We start from the raw sequence: 21,022 nt of genomic DNA on the forward strand, positions 1-21,022 counted from the left end.
AACAGACTAGCTTTACCAGTGCAGGGCAACAGTACATGAAATTTTAATTACTTTAAAACACTTTCAATATTTGGTGTTACTGTTCCTTTAACTACTGAACCATTTGAAATATCACATAATATAATATAATGTCACTATTAATAAAAATAAGCCTTTTCAAACTATTTTAATTATTACATTGATTTATAAAGCCCAATTATATTCTGAAGCACATAAGTGTATACATATAAAACCAACATAAGACAACTCACGTTAGTCAGTAAAGATACAGTAAGTAATGCAAAAATTGCACACAAAGGCTTACATTCGAAAGGGAGAGGGTATACGTGTAAAACAAGATAAAAGGTAACAGCGTGGGGCAATTTATGTAAGAGTAGCCGGCCATTCAGTTTATAACTGTTAATAAAGAAATACAAGACTATGATATAAGCAGGCAGATATGTGAATTATAGATTTGTAAGGCTCATGGCACATAAAGCTTATTCCTTGCTGGTACAGAAATACCCAAACTTGGCCATACAGCTGCATTTCGGAATGGTGATGTGGATTCAACTACAGCTACTGCTAATCACAGGATAGCGTATTGCTTAGTAAACTTGTAAAATTTGTAGGCTAAGGCTCATGGAAACACTAAGAAAATGAATATCATGATTTTTCAAGCACAACAAAAATCTGTGCTGTTAAGTAGATATGTGTTTTCAAATAGTGATTTGCTGCTAATGTGTAAGGTGACAGGTGCACTATTATTTGAAATAAAAAAAAAAACAAACACTATTTCACACAACGAAAGACAAACACTTTACTTACTCTCTACAAGGTCATCAAAGGTCACATAAAACAAGAAATAAAAAGAAAATAAGTTTAACAAAAACATTAAAATTACTACATTACATGTCACTTAGGTAGTAATGGTTTTAGAAAAGAAATTCTAAGTCATAAAGTTGCCATCTCTCAGTGCATACTAACAAAGCCAGGACTGTCAAAAAAAAACAAAAAACGGAAGATCATAGATGTAAAGTACCTGCAAGTTATGACAGTGTTAGACTGCACAGAACATATCTTTGTTGTAAGTAGGGATGCACCGAATCCACTATTTTGGTTCCGAACCCCCGGATCCTTCACGTAAGATTTGGCCGAACTGAATCCTAATTTGTATATGCAAATTAAGGATGGGAAGGGGAAAAATTTTTTACTTTTGTTTTGTGACAAAAAGTCACGTGACTTCCCTCCACACCCCTCCTTTTGCATATCCAAATTAGTATTCGGATTTGGTTCGGCCGGGCAGAAGGATTCGGCCGAATCCGAATCCTGGATTCGGTGCATCCCTTGCTGTAAGCTACTTTGCCCTTTAAATCACTATCCCCCATATGTGATAAAATACACTATATTTGTCCGGGTGTAGAGACCTATACCAACCAATATGACAATTCTTGCCGTGAGTAGTTGATATAAGAGCACTAGCAACTGTCAAACCTTTTGATACTTTTCCTCACTAAATGCATAAAACATTTGATTTCTGTATTAAAGTGGTTACACAGATACAACCAATAGAAACATACCTTATTGAGATCTTCATGCAACCCATCCATTAAAAACAGCAGCAATTCCTGGGAATCTTGATGGCTGTATCCAGCAAACTGCTCATTAATTTTTCCAATTGTTATCTTAAAGTCCTTTGGACTGATACATTTGTACTGACCGGTCCATAAAGCTTTCATAATGCAGCCAAACTCCTCAGCCACTTCACCCTTATGCCCCAACAGATTTGATCTGGAGAAAAAGAAATACATGTATAGACATCTAAAACAAAAAGAAGTAATGGGTTTGGCTGGTAGTACATTGCAGACTATGAAGATTACCTCAGCCAATCCAAAATAGTCAGCAGCACCCACACCCATATATAAAAATAATTTTATATCAGAAATATGTTAAGCCCTTCCTATACAAAGTCTATAGTGTTCTTAAAGTGGTTGTTCACCTTCAAGTTAATTTTTAGTATAATGTACAGAGTGATATTCTGAGAAAATTTGCAATTAGTTTTCATTTTTATTATTTGTAGTTTTTGAGTTACTTAGCTTCTTTTTCAGCAGCTCTGGGTAAGAGATGAGTGGAATAAACAGCTTCAGAGGCAGGTGCTTTCTTTATTTAGCAGTGCAAACACAATGTCAACAATCTAGTTGCTAGGGTCCAAACTACTCTAGCAACTATGCGCTGATATGAATAAGAGACTGGAACATGACAGGGACTGAATAAAAGAGGATTAAGAAAAAGTAGCAATAACAATACATTTGTAGCCTTACAGAACATTTTTTCTTTAGATGGGGTCAGTGACCCTCATCTGAAAGCTGGAAAGAGTCAGAAGAAGGCAAATAATTAAAAAACAACTATGAAAAAGAAATAATGAATGCATATAGATTATGGAAATGATGACGCTGCAAAGTTGTTATTCAGTTAATGTTTATTTGATAATATCCCATATTATTTTACTCCATGTACAACGCGTAACATGAAACGTGTCAATGATACAATGCAAATGTGTAGATTTGAAATTCAATTAAACGAATTGTTAAAAAAAAAATAAATGAAGATCAATTGAAACGTTGCTTAGAATTGGTCATTCTGTAACATACTAAACATTAACTTAAAGGTGAACCATCCCTTTAATTACATTTCTACTTGTCAAATCGTATTAATAATTTGCATAAACGTTTAAAATGTGATACTTCTGTAATAGCACACTCATATGTATTTTTCTTTTCTTATTTTACTCATGATAAATGGTTAAAATAAGGATGTAACATAGACAGACAGTGGCTTACAGAACCCAAAAGATCCCATTCCACTTAATTATTAATTTCCCTCCTCAATGGAAGACAGGACAAGAGCATTGGTTCGTAGTTTAAGGTTCTCAGCAACGTACCTGTTGATGTCTGCTTGGTAACAATTTTTGTTGAAGTACTCTGCTAAATGTGGAGTGTTGCAAAGACACTGTAAGATAGAATTCATATAACAAGTATTTCCAAGGTTCCTGAGTCCAGTTAGAGCTGGACCAGCACCACCAAACACAGGATTAAGACTTCGGATCTTAGATGCTGGTAGCTTTGTGATTTCAGCTTTGGTATTGACTATCGATGGTCTGTAAAAGATTGGTTTAATTGAAATATTATGTAAATCAAAAAGGAAACTGTAAGAGCAGCTGGCTATAAAACTCAAACGGACTGGCTAGTGAAGGTGCATAACTAAACAAAGTGCCCAAGGCCGAGGTGCTAATTTCTCATACTAAATTAGATTTGGCTTCTATAATTTTTTTAAAGTAGGTTCCATCACCTTAAGAATTAAAAGTATGTTGCAGAGCTCTTTCAACAGAATAAATTAAGGGGGGGGGCATTTTTGGCAGACACATTCTGCAGAATTTGTTATCAAACATTGGGGCTCATTTATAAACACTGGGCAAATTTGCACCTGGCAACTAATCAAATATTTGCTTTCATTGTTCAACCTGCAGCTGGCAGAAAAAAAAGACAGTCACTGATTGGTTGCTATGGGTTACTGCCCATGACCAATTTTGCCCAGTGTTTATAAATAAGCCCCATAAACTTTTAAGCTAATCGTTTATTTAGAAAAATACCATATAGCCGAAGGTGTATGAACACCTCTAATACACACAGCATAGCATTTTTCACAAATCTGTGCTTCCTACTTTGTACACAGGGTAATTATCCTGCTAAAACAGAAAACTACTCATGCCACAAAGTATGATCCATACAGAATTGATTAGTCAGAAATTGGTGAGAACTGATTGTCTTGCACCGAGACCTGACTGACTTCAAACCAGCTTAACATGTGTGGGATAAACCAGATGGGAGCCAGGACGATCGGCCAACATCAGTACCCAAACATGCAGGAATAGATGCAAATCCCACCAACAATGTGTCACTGTTTAGTGGAACGTCTTCCGAGAAGATTAGAGAGCAAAGGCTGTTTAAGTAGCAAAAAGCAGGCCAACATTATATATTAAAATTATGTAGTTCTCATTTTTGGCTTTGGGATGAGAGGTTTTATACATATAATGTATAAAAACTGTGTATAAAAATGAAACTTTGATACTCCCTTTACAAGGGCTGGTTACAACATAATACTACATAAATATAAAATTTAAAATAAAAATCAGGACTGAAAGACTGGCTTACTTGTTTTCTCGGTTAATATGAGGCGTTGGTTTTTTCTTGTCTTCGTCCTTTATGGCTTGCGCTAAATCAGGTGATGAGTAAGATCGTTTTAATTTGGTCTGCTCCCTGTCAGTGTCCGTGTGAGCCTGTATCTTGGCTTTTTGAGCTGGAGTGGTTGAATGGGTGGAGGAAGAAGCCATTTCAGGAGGATACATATGAACCGTGTGTGTTGGTGAATGATAATATCGGTAGGTTCCAGTTATGGGTTCAAGGAACTAAAGGGAAAAATACATGTTGGCTAGGAACAAATTAGATGCTTGCTGCAGCATGTCAAAATAGCTGTCTCAATAAGCTGGTCAGTATATATTATATTGCTCAGAGAATTGCCAAAATAGATAAAAATGGTAAAGTATGACAATTGTTTATATATTATGATGACATAATAGCATGAAATGATGCAGCTTTACCTTCACCCAACCTTCTGGCATTCCTGGAACACTTCTACCCATCTCCTCACTTCTTGCTCGAACTAAAGGCTCCCGCTAGAAAATTAATTACAGTTCAATGTAGGTATTAATACAAGAAAAACACGTATGAGCAATTAAATATGTACAAGTAAGTCGCGACACAAGTTAAAATCTTACTAAGAAAGTTGAATAAACGTGAAATCCCTTTTTCCTCATTCACAAACCATTTTATCTTACATATGGTCAGGGAAAACTATTGAATTTATATTTCAAAGTAGTTTTTGTCTGTAGTAATTTTTATATATTTAAATCTTAACTCTAACAAACATTTACCTGTGTTACATCCACACCATCAAACGCCTAACTCAAAATAGCATGTCACAATACTCACTTTTGCAATTTACATTCATTAGAGGTTTCTGAAATATTTGCATTTGAAACTGCCAATACCTGACTTTTGGTTCAACAGATCTCTTTCAGTGTCAGAATGCCTGTGGTTAACAGACTATGTAGGTAGTGCACAGTCAGTTAGGGTCACTGGCACTGATTTTCAGAAACAGCAAAAATCTTGGTATTAGCAGTGTAAAATGCAAATGTATCAGAAACATCAAAACAAAAAAAGAAAGTGAAAGTAAATTACAAAAGTTATCATTATCCTCATTTATATAGCATCAGAACTTTGCATTCATGTATAACAAACAGTGGTGTTAAAATAACATACAGTATAACAAAGGTTACAGTGGAGTGCTGAAGTTTGAATGTAGTTTTGTAATGTATTTTTGGGATAACAACTTGTGGACTCCATGTCACAGTTGTGAAGCATGTGGTTTTTCCATTAAAAAAACTAATTAAAAGTCATTTATATAATTTTTTTTAATGAATGCAAGAATCAATACGATTCTAGAACATTTTGCAGGGTTTGAATTCAAAGTGTCACAATTTGTTGTTTATCATTGATGCATTTTTTTGAAATCTGAATATGCAAATTAAGTTGCATATTCATCCAAAACTTATGTGGCAGATTTGTCAGTTGGATTAATCCAAAAATAATAGATGCATCCCTATAAAAATGACATCTAGTTTGTGAACCCACTTGTTTGCCGACCAGTGTGTTACAGATACTGTATGTACACAGTTACAGTTTCTAATATATATATATACCGTACATAATTTGCAGAAATCAATATGCAAAATTCTTACTTTCGGTCTGTCTTCTTCACAGCTGTCTTTCACAGTCACATCAGATTTATCTTCTTCTCTGTTTGCCGGAGGCTGTAAAGTGAAGTAATGTGTTATTATTGCGAGCTTTATAACATTAATGTCCTTAATTCAGCATCTAGCAACAGTAGCACTAAGTTTCAGTGAAACAGTTTAGATTACCATTGTATTCATAATAAAAAGTATTACTAAATTTATTGAGAACAATTATGTACATATACATCACAAACCAAACACGAAGTAACCCAGCTTCACCCTTTAAGTAAAAACTAATGCTGGTTAGTGAATCTGGGGTAGTCTTAATTCAGAGAACTTGTAGATGCTACTGAAGGCTGTTTCACAGTTAGGCACCCTCAAACACACATACCTCCATATGTAATAAAATGCACTCGGTTTGCCCAGGGGCATTTACCCATAGTAACCAGCAAGATATTTTATTTTAAATAGGTGACCAGTACATGCTACCTGCTGATGGGTTGCTATTGGATAGTGCTCCTGGGCATACGTAATGCCTTTTATTACATGGCACCGGATATTATTACTTCTAATAGTATTGGTTCTACGTCTTAAAGGTAGAGGGAAGAAAAAAAGCACACCTTTTTGTGTAAATAATGTTTTAAAAGCATGGGATAGATGGAAATAAGGATAGGGAAAGCCACTTGTACACCTACTGCCATTAGAATACTTTGCATAGAAAGCTACGGCAGAGTAATCACATTGCTCCACATTTCTATAGGGTTTGTCATGATAATCAGCGCCCAGAGAATTATTTTAATGTATGCGATAACCTGGGAAAAAAACAGTTGGCCTTTGCAGTACTACAATTCAGCATGTAGCGCAAGAAGGAGCAAATAAATGCTTTCTCCTATATTACAACAATGCCAATTAATACTAGGGATGCACCGAATCCAGGATTCGGCCTTTTTCAGCAGGATTCGGATTCGGCCGAATCCTTCTGCCTGGCCGAACCGAATCCTAATTTGCATATGCAAATTAGGGGCGGGAAATTGCGTGACGTTTTGTCACAAAACAAGGAAGTAAAAAATGTTTTCCCCTTCCCACCCCTAATTTACATATGCAAATTAGGGTTCGGATTTGGTTCGGTATTCGGCCGAATCTTTTGTGAAGGATTCGGGGGTTCGGACGAATCCAAAATAGTGGATTCGGTGCATCCCTAATTAATACTGTCCTCTATAATGCCTAAGTTTACAAACCTAAAGGTCTGTGAACGTTGCAGAAATTTCTCTGTAAAGAATAGCAAGCTTCTTGTAAATGTTTTCTTTGGGATCAAATGTTTTCTGTGCTCATTTCTATAAAATAGGTCAAGTATGTTACTGTATAAACTCACCCCTTCAGGAGGAACAGAAGAATTGACATTTTTCTTTCTATCATCAGGGGATGGTTTATCACTATCCAGCCTTTTTGGTTCAGAGGGTTCTTTTCCAGCAGCAAATGGATGTTTCTTTTCAATCTCCTCCTTTTTGTGTAATTCTCTCATTTCATATTCTTTCTCATCATTCCTCTTTGTGTTCTCTTTATCTTCATGTGCACAGGTGTTATCCGCCTTGTCTTCTGCATTCACTATTACTTTCCCTTTGCTTTCCACACTCTTTTCCTTTATGTTTTTATCAAACTGAACATGGATCTCAGCTTTAACAGATTTGGAGTCTAGTGATGGTTTCGTGGAACGGTCTGGGATAGGCTTTCCATTTAGCATTGCCTGTTTTTCTTTGGCTTCAGGTTTAAATTTTGTGGTGCTTTCAGTAACTGTTACTGAGGGTTTCTTTGTCCGATCAATCTAATGGATATATTTAAATAGATCAAATATTTCATGAATGATGCTACAGCAAAAATCTGTTCGAGAGACTGCATAGCTCACCCAAAAGCAAAATACAAAATTGTCACCTTAAAGCATATGAAAACAGGAATATATCTCAACAAGTAAAATTTACAATGTATGTCCGCCTTTTATGAAAGAGCGTATATCAACATAATATCTTAATACACCATTAATACAGTGACCCAAATCTAATAAATACTTAACTAACTTTGTTAACTAACATACTACTAAGAACATGCTATCTTGGCTGTAGTGAATCCCTCCCCTTACTAAGCAAACAAACGCATTGAAATTAAAACACACATTTCTTTAATAGTACACACTAACAACCATCAGCATCCATCTTGCCTCAGTTCCCCCTTCCATGCTTATTTACCCCTAAATGCATACCTGCACTTCCCTCTGTTTATTTTTCATGCTTCCTTACGCTAAAAAAATACACACACCTTTACTACACTGCCAAGCTTTTTTGCCCAGCTTCTGGCTGACTACAAGTGAGGAACCCAGTGACAATTAGTTACGGTTATAGGAAAGAGAGCTAGAAATAAATCCTAACACTGCTAGGCCTACACCCAACCACTGACACAAGTAGCTTTAACGTCTTGCAGCTGAAAGTCACCACTGTGCATACCTCATGATCTGGATTCTGCTTTACAAGGGCACAATAATGGCATGGTGTGCTTCTGGAAAGCATGAGGAGACTAGCCTCCACTAATCAAAGATGGCTCCTTTAATCTGTACAATATGACAACTCACTTGGTGTACAGAGGTTCAAGTATTAAAGATAAATAAAGTAGGCTAGAAATGTTGCACATTATGTTTTAATGTAAAATTGCCCAGGGTGCTTTTCTAAGCATGGAACATAGTTATAGATTATTTTTTTCTCAGTTTCAGAGTTATAAGGTATTAATTGCCAATAAATTGAATCTTATAACAAAAGTGCCATCTGCTGATTAGTTCCTGCAACTGGACAGTTAAGGTGGCCATACACGGGCCGATAAACGGGGCCGACAGACCGTGTCGGCAGCTTATTGGCCTGTGTATGGGGCCCCCAACGGGCTTCCCCGATCCAGATCTCGATCGGATGGGGCGAAAAATCCCGTCGGATCGCGGCCGCATCTATTCGTTAGGATCCGATCGTTGGGCCCTAGGGCCCACGATCGGATCAGCCGGATATTGCCCACCTCAAGGTGGGCATATCGGGGAAAGATCCGCTAGTTTGGTGACACCGCCAAACGAGCGGATCTCTCCGTGTATGGCCACCTTTAGAGAAAAGAAAAAAAGATAAGAAAAGATATAGGATCAGAAGGAAAAGAGAGAACTTTTCTGATATTGCTCTGGAAGGAGATGCCTCAGATGCCCTTTCGTCTTTCCTGAGCAAGGCAACACAAGAACTGCTTTCCATCTAAAGGTATTTTTGACTATACAGTTACATGAACTGACCAGCATGTGGTGCTGATATTACAAAATTCATTATTTTGGCAGTTAATAAAAACTTAAATAGCTCTGAAACTAAAACAATTAATGTAAATTACAAAAGTATTGACAAAAGCACAGTGAGTAAGTTTAAATGATTTCCATTAAGGTTTACTTATTCTTTATATAGAATACAGAAGTCATGGTACAAGGCTGATTAGTAAATCATTCAGATTCCCATAACATGGCAACAATTTTTACCAAAATGTAATAATCAGTCCTGTAGCATCAGCTTCTATGACATTTGAACCTCATTTTCTGGTTGATGATTTGCAATGACCCAATGTGTTTGGTTATAGCATACTACTAATGTAAATGCATAGATGGAAAGCTGAGACCAACAATAATGTACATTACACTGAAAAATACCTACTTGTGGAATAACTTTTGCAGTAATCTGTGGGTGACAGACGTTCACAGAATCTGTATGAACTTCAGGTACAGGGTCATCTTTTTGTATTACATGGACAGGTTCCTCTGTTTTTTGTGTTTTAACTGCATTTATAACATCCTCATTGCTGCTTACTTTGATGGGTACAGAGGGTAGCTCTTCTTTGGCAACAGATGGTGGAGCTGTTGGTTCTTCTAGAGATGGATAATTGAAGTCCACTAAAGATGATGAAAAAAATTTGTTTGTGTGCATGTTTCCTGGATTTTATTAGCATACAATAATATTCCATTCCACATGCATTTCTGCAGTATATTTTAGCACTTAAGTAATCAGATTCACCACATTGCACCCCTTTATGCCAAAGCATGATAAAATACAGAAAAAATTCAAATTGCTTCCCATGACTAGTGAATTTTTGGAATCATGCAAACTATTATTTAAAAATTGTCATAACCCAAAAACATGGGGAACTCGGTTTTGCATCTATTTCAAAAGCGATAAGATTCCAGATGTCCTACTGTTCTTCCCTGAAAATGGAGCACAGGCCCAAGGTATTAGTGATTATAATCACAGGGGGGGGGTTCACACTTTACATTATTTGAGAACACTTGGTTAATGTAAAAAGCAAATGATAGTGAAAACTTTTCTTTTCAACTTGTGGCTCATTATAATTTCTTCTTGTGCTTTGCATCAGGTGCGCATATGCAACAGATTAAATAGTTAATTTTAAGCAAAAAAGTCTTAGGACATCCCCTTTAAAGGAAAAGGAAACCTTGTTACATAAAGAGGCCCCATTTCAGAGACCTTACAGTATTACATTCGTAACCCCAATACTGCAGAGTAGCGCAGTGGTATTGAAGCAGCCATCTCTTGCCACTTGCCATCTTTCTCCCAGCTATCTGGCAGCCTGGGACATGTGCAGTTGAACCCGATCTGCTTCAGATTTCAATTGCACATGTTCCTGCTCTAATTTCTTTTTCCTGGAAAAGTTCAAGTGGTCAGAGATGGTGCCTGCCAACCCAGCTGTACTGCTCTGCATTTTATTATGGCAAATAGGCCAGTACTATGGGTTGACTATGGTGTCGTTTGGCAGATCAGAGAGACCTCCTTTAAAGGAACAGTAACATCAAAAAATGAAAGTGTTTTAAAGTAATATAAATATAATGCAGTGTTGCCCTGCACTGCTAAAACTACTGTGTTTGCTTCAGAAACACTACTTTTGTTTCTATAAATAAGCTGCTGTGTAGCAAAGTGGGCAGCCATTCAAAGGAGAAAAGGCTCAAGTTACACAGCAGATAGCAGATAAGCTTTGTAGAACATAATAGTGTTATATGTTATCCACTATTTAACCTGTGCCATATAGCTTTTTTTTTTTCAATTTCCACCATTGCTACAAAGCATCTTGTTTATAAGAACTGTAGTAGTGTTTCTGAAGCAAACAGATCAGTGCAAGGCAACAGTACATGATATTTCATTACTTTAAAGTGGACCTGTCACCCAGACACAAAAATCTGTATAATAAAAGTTATTTTCAAATTAAACATGAAATCCAATTTCTATTTTTTATTTAAGCATTCATAGCTGTTGTAAGCTCATTTAAACATCTCAGCTGTCAATCAAATATTGTCTGCCCCTCCTCTATGCCCGTGGCATAGAGGCGGGGCAGACAATTACTTTCACTTTCAATTCAGCACTTCTTAGATGTCACTGCTCCCCACACATTCCCCCACTTCTCTTTACCATATAATTGTGTAGCCAGGGCATGGGGATGGACATCAGGTCCCCCATTCTGGTGCACTAAAAAAATTCTGAGATGATGCAAGGCTTGTCTTAATAACAGTGTCCACAAAATGGCTGCTGCCTGCTTGCTATAATTTTGAAATCTCAGACTGAAGGAAACAAGATTCAAATAATTTATATAGTGTAATTAAAGTTCATTTTCCTTGACTAATCTGATAAAATAGGATTTTGAATAATTTTTTTTGGTGACGGGTCCCCTTTAATAATCACATTATTTTGCTCATTAGTAGAGATGCACCTGTCGAATACTGAATCTTTGGTTCAGCCAGGCACGTTGATTCAACTGAATCCAAGTCTTGCTGAAAAGTACTTGGATTTGTCTGAATCCCGAACTTAATATTGGATTAAGTACATAGCTACACATAATACCAATTTGCAGATAGGAAAAAGTATAATATGGCAACTTTGATGCATCTTGTTTGTAAATGGCAGATCAACTTACATGACAAAGATACAGACTCATGTTTTCTTTTTCTAGGCACAGTCACTTTCCCATTTGTTGTGAACATGGGATAACAAAGAAGCCAATTTTCATAACCACCGTCCAAAACCAAAGGTTCACTCCGTAGGATTATTTTTGTTTCCCACTGTCAAATCAGAGCAAGATCATATGTGAAACTGGCAAAAAAATCCACTTGTAAATACATTTTGTTGCATCTGTATGTATTTTCTGCTTTCTAAGAATATTCTACAATGCTAAGGTAATGCATATATTCTGTAGAATGTGTGACTATGTAACGCTTTGTGGAAATGTGTTGTATAGAAATAACAGATTAATAAAAATTAAAAGTTTGAATATTATGATATATCTGCTTATGTATACTCATCTTAAGAAAAATCAATGATACCAAAAGCCATAATATTTTGATTTGCTTGAATACCGAATATTCGACTTAAGATTCAGCCGAACTTAATTAGCAATGGGATATGCTACTCAGTAGTTTCTTGCAGCCTGGTAATTGCTACATTTTTCCTCACCTTACAAAGAGCATCTTTTAAGCTCTGAAGCGTTGTGCCAATTTTTAAGTCATTCACAGAGCTGAACCAATCAAGCAATATAATGTAATCGACGTGACCTCTTTTATTCCACATTTCTATAGATTCATCAGGGAGATTCAGTTCAATCTTGCTTGAGGTGAATCTGAGCAAAACAAACAAAAAAAAAATGAGCATGGGTAAGGTAACCACCTCCCCCCAAAAAGTTATCAATGTTATTAAAATAATACCCTGGGGTTATGGCCTCCTGTGGCACACTTATGGAAGTCCGAATATGAGACTCCTCAAAATCCTTTGTATTCCGAACATCCATTATAATTATACTGATATTATAATCATTTGTCATCTCAAAAAGTTTTTCAGCTGTAATAGCTCCAAGAGGCACTGTAAACACATGGGGTAGGGTAAAAACATAGAAATGTTTACAAGCAAAACATGAAATTTTAATTCTTTCAACCTTTATTCTCCTTAGAGTGATACTGACACAAAACAAACTCTTCAAATATTAATGTACTTTAAAAGTTACCTATAGTTCATGTTGATAACATTTTTCACTGAGGTATGCCTTTGTAAGTAATTGTTACTTGAAGTTACTTAACCTGACTGTTTTGCCAACCTGACTGTCCCTTCTCAACCTGTCAGCTTTTAATGTTAACGGACTACTGATGCACAAATATAGGGGATCAGATAATGTAAAAGCATTGAGCAAATACTTCTAATTATAAAAATGATAAATCAAATACAATGCTATTATAGATGTAGAAAAAGGTATCATTTCTGGTGTCTCTTTAAAAAGATATGACACACTTTAATCATTTCTCCACACCACACTTGGGGGTACTTAACTGATATGTGAGACATAATGCACAGGTTCAGATATTGTTTTCATTTGTACAAAAATTTATCCCATGCTAAACACGCATACTTTTCTATAGCACTACGGACTGTAAAGCTAAACATGGAGCGCAGACAAAAGAAAGCAATCAATAAAATTCAGTTATACGAAGTATAAAGTACAACATATGAAATATAATTTAAAATACACACACAGTAAAATCTTAATTTTACATTTCTATGTCATTAATTTAAGTTTTCTCTTATTTTACAGTTTTTTTTCGTAGTCCCACACATATGGATTTCATTTCCCTGATTTTACATTTACCTGTTTTGAATACAATAAATAAATTAAATATAAATAAATTATAAATAGATAAAGCACAGGTAGAGAGCCTATGTAGGAAGACTACACAGAAAGGCCCCCAGAAAAAAGAAGCAAGCCCATTTGCCCCCTTAAGCCTCTAAAAAATGTTTTAAAAACAAAAAACTAAAAAAGTAACCTTTTTGCTCTGAATAAACAGAAGCATGCAAAATGAAAGTAAAACTTTGCATGTCTAAAAAAGAGCGCATGGGTTTAACAGCCAATATGCACCTCATACCTTGTAAGGTCTCATGCTTCTGCTGCTTTGGTAAAGTTTGATTTCCAGTCTTCACAATTGGCTAATAATTGGGGCCCTATGGGGGGGCAGCCCTGCTAACTTTATAGTATGGGGCTCCATAATTATCAATGAACTTACGGTTACTCATAAAAAGCAACCGGATGTTTGTTTTTAATTTGTAGTAAACAGATCCAAATTTTTGCTATTGGGAATTGAACCTGAAATAAGTACTGTAACAACCTAAGACAAGTCAGTTCCACATACACTGTAAGTATTTAATTACATTGTAATCATATTGATAACAAATGACAAACGTATCTATCTGTAAGTTTAATGTAGAAAACAACAAAGATTACCTTTTGCAGGTTCTGGCTCCTTTGACAAAACTTCATTTCCCCCCCCATTCACCTATGAAATTACAAAGGAAAATGTTGTAGCACAAACTAGAGAAGGGTTTCTATAAGACTATGTATGTCTGTGACCAGGATTTGCCCTCAGAAGAAATAAAGTCAATAACAGCAGTCAATTGCAGTTACTATCGATAAAATACATCAAGTTGGTCAGTAATTTCCATGTAGGGATGAATTTGGAAGTGAAGTAGGCTGTGACAGTCGAATATTATTGCATTTTGGCCATGCACTTGGATGCTTAATTAAACTGATCTGAGTGATTGGCACAAGATGCCAGTTGTAGCTCCAGAATGACCAATAATCCCATACATCACTGAACTGGCCTGAATATTAGGAGGCCAGTTTTGAGAGTTTTGTTGTAAATTTGTAATATGAAATGTACAACTAAAACTATGGAAGTTTTACCGTCGCATTTGTATTAAGCTGACTGGGTACATCTTCAGGAAAGTCTTTGGGAAATAGTTTTCCCTGCTTTTTCTTCAGGTCTTCTTGCCTTTCCCTTTCCTCTAATTTTTTTCGTACTTCAGCTTCTTCATATCTGTGTAAATATACAATTACTTAGGTATCAAAAAAACAAAAAAAAAACAAAACAACTTACTAATAATAAAAAGGCCAAACATAGAAAGTTTGCCTGAGCTGTGCTCAGCAGAATGCATAAAAACAGGGTGCCACCAGTTTGGACAAAATCACCTAGTTGGCAGCCAGTTTCCATTTTTATACATGTTGTTAAGAGTGCTAAACATGTACTAATGCAATGACATTGTTGATGGGCATTCATGAATCTGACCCAGCTATTTAAAGTGGACCTGTCACCCAGAAATAAAAAGCTGTATAATAAAAGTCCTTTTCAAATTAAACATAAAAACCCAAATTATTTTTATTAAAACATCCATTCCAGTTATAAGCTCTTCTAAATTTTCAGCTGTCAATCATATATTACCTGCCCCCTCCTCTATGCCTTAGGGACGGGGCAGGAAATTACTTTCACTTTCCATTCTGTACTTCCTAGATTTCACTGCACTCCTCGAATTCCCCCACCCTCCTGACCATCTAATTATGTATTGAGTGTATAGACATGGGTATCAGGTGCCCCATCATGGACACATAAACAAGATTTTGGAATGGTGCAGAGTTAGCATCTTCAAAATTAATTTATTTTTTATAGTGTAAGTGAAATGTATTTTGCTTGACTAACATCATAAATTAAGATTAGGAATTATTTCTTAAAATGACAGGTCCCCTTTAAAGCCCATGAACACTAGTTAGCACCCCAAGTGTAACACAGAAAGTGACAGATAATGAGATTCAGAGTAGATTTAAAAATACCTGGAGTCAACACAATCTACCAAATGGCAAGGATGTATTTTAGCTAAATAATATGCACATCACCAATTCTAATTATTTATTATGATCAGGTGCAGCAAAACGAGAATGTTTTGCTTATGCCTGAAAATAACAAATAATGTTGTATATAGAACATTGGGAAGTACATAGGGAACTCCTATGAACCAAAAACACTCGAAAAAAATAAAATTTTCCTGTTGGGGTGCCAATGGCAATGCAATGAGGAAGTGTTTTGTGCCCGTATATGCTAACCTATTTGTGGGTAAGTGAGGCAGAGAAAGTACCTTTATACTTATACTTATACAAGCCTGCAGCTTTAGTAACAGCAACAAAATTTGAAAAAATAAATTTTCATTAGCAAACTAAAGACTTTATTACTTACCTATTTTTAAGGCTTTCTGAGAGTTTTTCAGCTTCTTCAACAGACTTTAAGATAGTGGAAGGACCAAGTAAGGACTTATAATAGTCCTATAATTGAAACAAACCATTTATGTAAAACAACTTCAAGAAGTTAATTCTAATTAGAAATGCACCAAATCCTTCCAATGCCAAATACATGAACCCTTAATAATTTAATGTAATATTTGTGCTGAAGGCAAATAAGTACATTTTTCTCAAGGTTTAATTTGGAAAATACGGTTTGAATAACTTTTGGTATTTGGACAAATCTTCTTGAGTAAGATGAGAGTTTATGAGGCAAAATGATAATCTACCTGACAGATATCTTATCAAGGCTCAGTCCGATATATTTTAGGAAAGCTGGAAAATTCTGTTGGGACAATGCTGGGTTGGGATCCAATATGGTGGTGGTCAAACAGGACGACTGGCATCAACCTAATACAGCCTATGGGTGGCTCAATGAGATTCAGAACCACTGCCAGCAAAACTACGTTAACATACAGGCAATAGTTGGACAAAAGTTGCGCAACCAATCCAATGCTTAAAAGGTAAGAGCAGGGGAGCAGCAGCATTGGGAAGACTATATCTGGAAGACACAGAGGCTAAATACACTCCTGCATATAAATATTTCTATTTGAAAATAAAAATGGCATTAAAAACAAAGGTTTAGAGGCATTTTATAATGCAAATGACTAAAAATACATTGAAGGCAAGCACCAAATATAAGAATCATTTGAAAACCAAACAGTTTTTGGTTGGGACTCAATTTGGTTGAACACAAAAGCATGTCCCTTTAAAGATCTGAGCATCTAATTTTGCCATTTTTAAACTAAATTATGCAATTCCTTGCTTTATATCAAATTTGAGTATTCATGCTAGGTATAGATTTGGCTTGGGACTTGGCCAAATCGAAATGAGGTGGTTGGTGCATTCTTAGTGGACACAGCAGTGGTGTTTCTTAAGCATAACATTTACTGTCATATGAATTAAAATGGACACTACCTGGTTTTGCTTGAAATCTGATCTTTTTTTAAGCAGTTCAAATACAAATAAATATTTCATATACAAGACGTAGGCTTTTTCTTCATCTCCTTCCAGTCTGCACTCTTCTGCTTTTTGAAATATTTTACAAGCAGAGGAAACATAGCTTTAGAGAGAAAATACAGGCATTACAGGAATCAAACAATTACACGCTTTATTATACTTTAAAAATAGTGTTGTACACTTTTTTTTCAAGAAACATAAAGGGGTGGTTTACTATTAAGTTAACTTTCAGTATGTTATAGAATGGCTAATTCTAAGCATCTTTTCAATTGGCCTTCATTTTTATCGTTTTTGAATTATTTGCCTTCTTCTTCTGACTCCAGCTTTCAAGCAGAGGTCACTGACCCCATCACTGGCCCCAACTAAAAACAAATGCTCTGTAAGACTACAAATGTATTGTTATTTACTTTTTACTACTCATCTTTTTATTTAAGCCCTCTCCTATTCATATTCCGGTCTCTAGTTCAGATCAATGCAGGTTTCTAAGGTAATTTGGACCAGATTGCTGAAACATAAAACTGGAGAGCTGCTGAATAAAAAGCTAAATAATAAATTATAAGAATGAAAACCAGTTGTAAACTGTCTCAGAATATCACTCTCTTCTTAATTTGAATATTAACAAACTCTTTAAAGTATTTTAAAGTATCCCAATACAAAGTGCACTACTCAATTCATATTCCATTAAAAAAAGATGTTTGATAGAAAAACATATTCTGTGTGCTAAATATTCCTTCTCTATATTTATATTTTAATTATTGCAAAGAAAAATTATATACAGACAACCTTATTCTCAGAGTTCTTAGCAGTAATAAATAAAAAAGGGTAACTTGAGCATTCAAACTATGCCCTCATATGGTACACTTATATATTATATATGTAGCTCATGCCATATAAACATGTTGACTAGCCCTACATAAAAAATGGGAATGACCCAGTCCAAAAAAATTAATTAATAATCAAACATTTCCAAGAAAAATTTACTTAAATTATGCACAGCAAAAAAGTATATAGGCCAGTTATGAGTTTGGATGACAAAATATGATGAGATTTCTATGCAATTTTTATTAAAATAAGGGTATGTGCCCATCAAAAAATACTAAATTCAAGCCATCATTCATACATTACAGCACTTAATAATATTTCATTAGTTAGTTGAGAGTTTAAAAGAGAAATCATAGCTGTTTTCGTTGAAATCCACATAAGAGATTATGAAATTCTCAATGCAGAATAACCCAAGTCAATACTTTTAGCTTGAAGTAGATATAAAGTAAACCCTAAAGCTGGTCATACATATGGAGATCCGCTTGTAAGGTGAGGTTGCCAAATGAGTGGATCTCTTCCCGATATCGGGGATGATCCAATCGCACAACAATCGGATCATAACAAGGAGAAAAGGGCAGTCGAATCGAAGACCGCATCAAAGACTTTCGGCCAGATCGATTGGGGAAGCCTGTTGGAGTGCTCCATAAACTGGGCACTTAATCTGTCAGCATCTTATATCTGCCATGTATGGGGGCCTTAATATATTGGGTTTATAGGACAAATAGGATGCATTATTCCTTTAAATATAGGAACAAAATACACAGTATTATTGCATTAAGACTAACAAGGAATTAAGTAAGAATTCTGAGACATTGTTATGCAAATAAAAATGAAAGATTGCATACCTTTTTGTGCTAGTCTTGTCAGGTTTGACTTCAGCTTTCTTTTTAAGATCTGATAGAGAGCTAGAGAGATACAGTTCTTTGGGAAGTGCTGACACTGTAGGCATGACGAGCTGCAAATTCTCCTCTCTTATCAATAAACTGGTTTCCTGATGTTACAGTGTTCCTTTATGAAACATTTACAGGCATTATAGGCGAACAACTGTAGGGCTAAACAAAATAAAGACCTGCAAAACAAATGTAAAAGGTTTTTCCATTTTTATATTTAAACACATACCTCTCGAGACATTGTGCAATTTGGCACATTCCAACAAAAGCGACGATTGCACACTCAAAAATAAAACAAGTTCATTTTATTTCATCAAAAGAAAGTAGTTAGAAGAATGGCCCCAAAAGCATAGGCCCTACACGTTTGCGGTCTACATTAGGGGCAAATAATACAAAATACATAAAAGAAAAAGGCAGAAATAATCTGCCGTCTGTTCAAATTGTGCAATTTGGCAACACGTTAGCTCTTTCACTTATGTTCAACCCACACAGACAGTGCAAATAACTTTAAAAGTAACAGATAATACAACAGAAGTGCCATTGCTCAAAGAACCCTGAAGCACAAGGACACTCGCTATCCCGGTAGCTGCTCCAAACCTCATATTTCCATCCATTCTATTAGCAAACAATCACACCATTGGACAACCATTAGGATTCTGAGATCCAGACAGAATTGTAGATTTAAAAAATTGTGATTACTGGTAAAGTTACATTTCTATCAAACCTATTTCTGCTCACAACTAACTGAGAAAGACATCTTGCTGATCAACATTTATAAAAGAAAACTGTATCAATACAAAATAAAATATTTCTACATAAATCTGCATAAGCAGGTCATAAACACCATTATCCATTTGTTAGGACAGATGGAAAGCTGCATATCAGACAAATTTGGCTACACACATGGACTTCTCCAAACTGGGATTCAACAGATATTATGGGTTTTACATGCAAAGAGGACTGCAATAACTGTGGACAAAAGCCAAACACCCATCGAGAAAAACTGATCAAAGCGGATTATTTGTGTAATTAAAATGGACAGACAGCCACTAACATAGCCCATCTACAGTTTTTAAGGTTTTGTCAGTGTGGTTCAACACTATTAGATCTACAAATAAACAGTATTATCAGCAGCCAATTGAGAGTTTTCTTGAAAGAGGAGGAGTTACTCACTGTACAGCAGAAGTGCCACTCTTAACTCAGCATATTTGAAACTGAAGGAGCAATGTGCGTCACTACTGAGCTCACCAGCTGAAGGATACATGTGACTTGAATTAGCATTAACCCACCACTGACAATATCAATGAAGTCAGTTCATTCAACAATCCAAAAGCCAATTCTCTCAACTAAGATATAAGGTGGCCATACACTTACCAATATTTATCTTATGAAAGATCTTTCGTATGACAATCTGTGCAGGTGTGGTGGGAGACAAGGGGTCCTATAACGGTAAAAAGCCTTGGATATTGGTCGTCTTAACAATCTGGGGGATTCTTTTTGTTTTTACCTGCATCTCTGAGGATTCAGCTCTTCATGTTAGTAAAGTGGACGAAAGATCTTTCTTTTCATGGTCGTAGGGAATGTTGTAGCGTGTATGGCCACCTTTACTTTGCCTTTTTTGCTAGCTACAACCTTTTTTGTTATTCAGTAAGAAAGACCAACTTCACTTGAACTGTAAATTTTCATTTTTTTATCGATGTATTAGTTTAGATGAGCCTGTAAGATCAAACAAATATAAAAGGCTTCATATTTACTTAAATACGGTGTCCTGTTACGCTACACTTACATAAATTGTGTATTTGCTTCTGAAATTAATAAAGTTGACAGCAAAAAGGTATTTTTGAGCAAGGCAAGCAGCCATATTGGGTCCAATATGGTTGGAAGGCCCACATTTGGACTACAGATACCACCATTGTATTTGAAATAGTTTAGCATGAGTAGAGCTTAACTTTTCATATCTAATGTAAAACAAGAGTCTTGCTGGCAATAAATATTTGCCTTTTCTGGAGAGATAAACAACTTTAAGTATGCGTATAAATGGGGCAGCACTGTGAAAAAAGCACTAGTAAATTATGATAGGAACCCCCAAACTCTGCACCAATGTGGCAGTAGCACTTTGTGTATGCTGGGGATGTTTTTACAATGACACCTCATCTGGAGCTGCAGCTTCATTTGTCAAATTATCAATCGAGATCTACTGTATGTTCCCCAGTTAGCAATCCATCTTTTTACCCAGTTATGGGGGGGAAGCTTAAAACACTTGCAGCATTAAACATCCAAAGTCACAGATGTAAAGAAATAAAAAAACACACATGATGAT

The 21,022-nt window shown here is 35.7% G+C and overlaps 1 protein-coding gene across 8 annotated transcripts in view; it reads right to left on the minus strand.

Annotated features, from left to right (window-relative positions):
• usp8.L (ubiquitin specific peptidase 8 L homeolog) overlaps positions 1-21,022 on the minus strand; it is a 34,679-nt gene that overhangs the window by 11,289 nt on the left and 2,368 nt on the right. For 2 of the 8 annotated variants that reach the window (XM_018250717.1, XM_018250715.1), the window contains exons 2-18: positions 20,210-20,418; positions 18,658-18,881; positions 16,949-17,093; positions 15,930-16,015; positions 14,609-14,741; positions 14,150-14,201; positions 12,588-12,741; positions 12,340-12,502; positions 11,804-11,948; positions 9,544-9,779; positions 7,203-7,652; positions 5,837-5,908; positions 4,637-4,711; positions 4,191-4,444; positions 2,921-3,136; positions 1,560-1,770; positions 808-810 (exon numbers count right to left, since the gene is read on the minus strand). In XM_018250717.1, coding sequence (XP_018106206.1) covers positions 808-810; positions 1,560-1,770; positions 2,921-3,136; positions 4,191-4,444; positions 4,637-4,711; positions 5,837-5,908; positions 7,203-7,652; positions 9,544-9,779; positions 11,804-11,948; positions 12,340-12,502; positions 12,588-12,741; positions 14,150-14,201; positions 14,609-14,741; positions 15,930-16,015; positions 16,949-17,093; positions 18,658-18,761 — 2,499 coding nt within the window. In that variant the 5' untranslated portion in view covers positions 18,762-18,881; positions 20,210-20,418. 8 annotated transcript variants of the gene reach the window in all.

Source organism: Xenopus laevis, chromosome 3L (assembly GCF_017654675.1).
Source record: "Xenopus laevis strain J_2021 chromosome 3L, Xenopus_laevis_v10.1, whole genome shotgun sequence".
NCBI classification, from domain to species: domain Eukaryota; kingdom Metazoa; phylum Chordata; class Amphibia; order Anura; family Pipidae; genus Xenopus; species Xenopus laevis.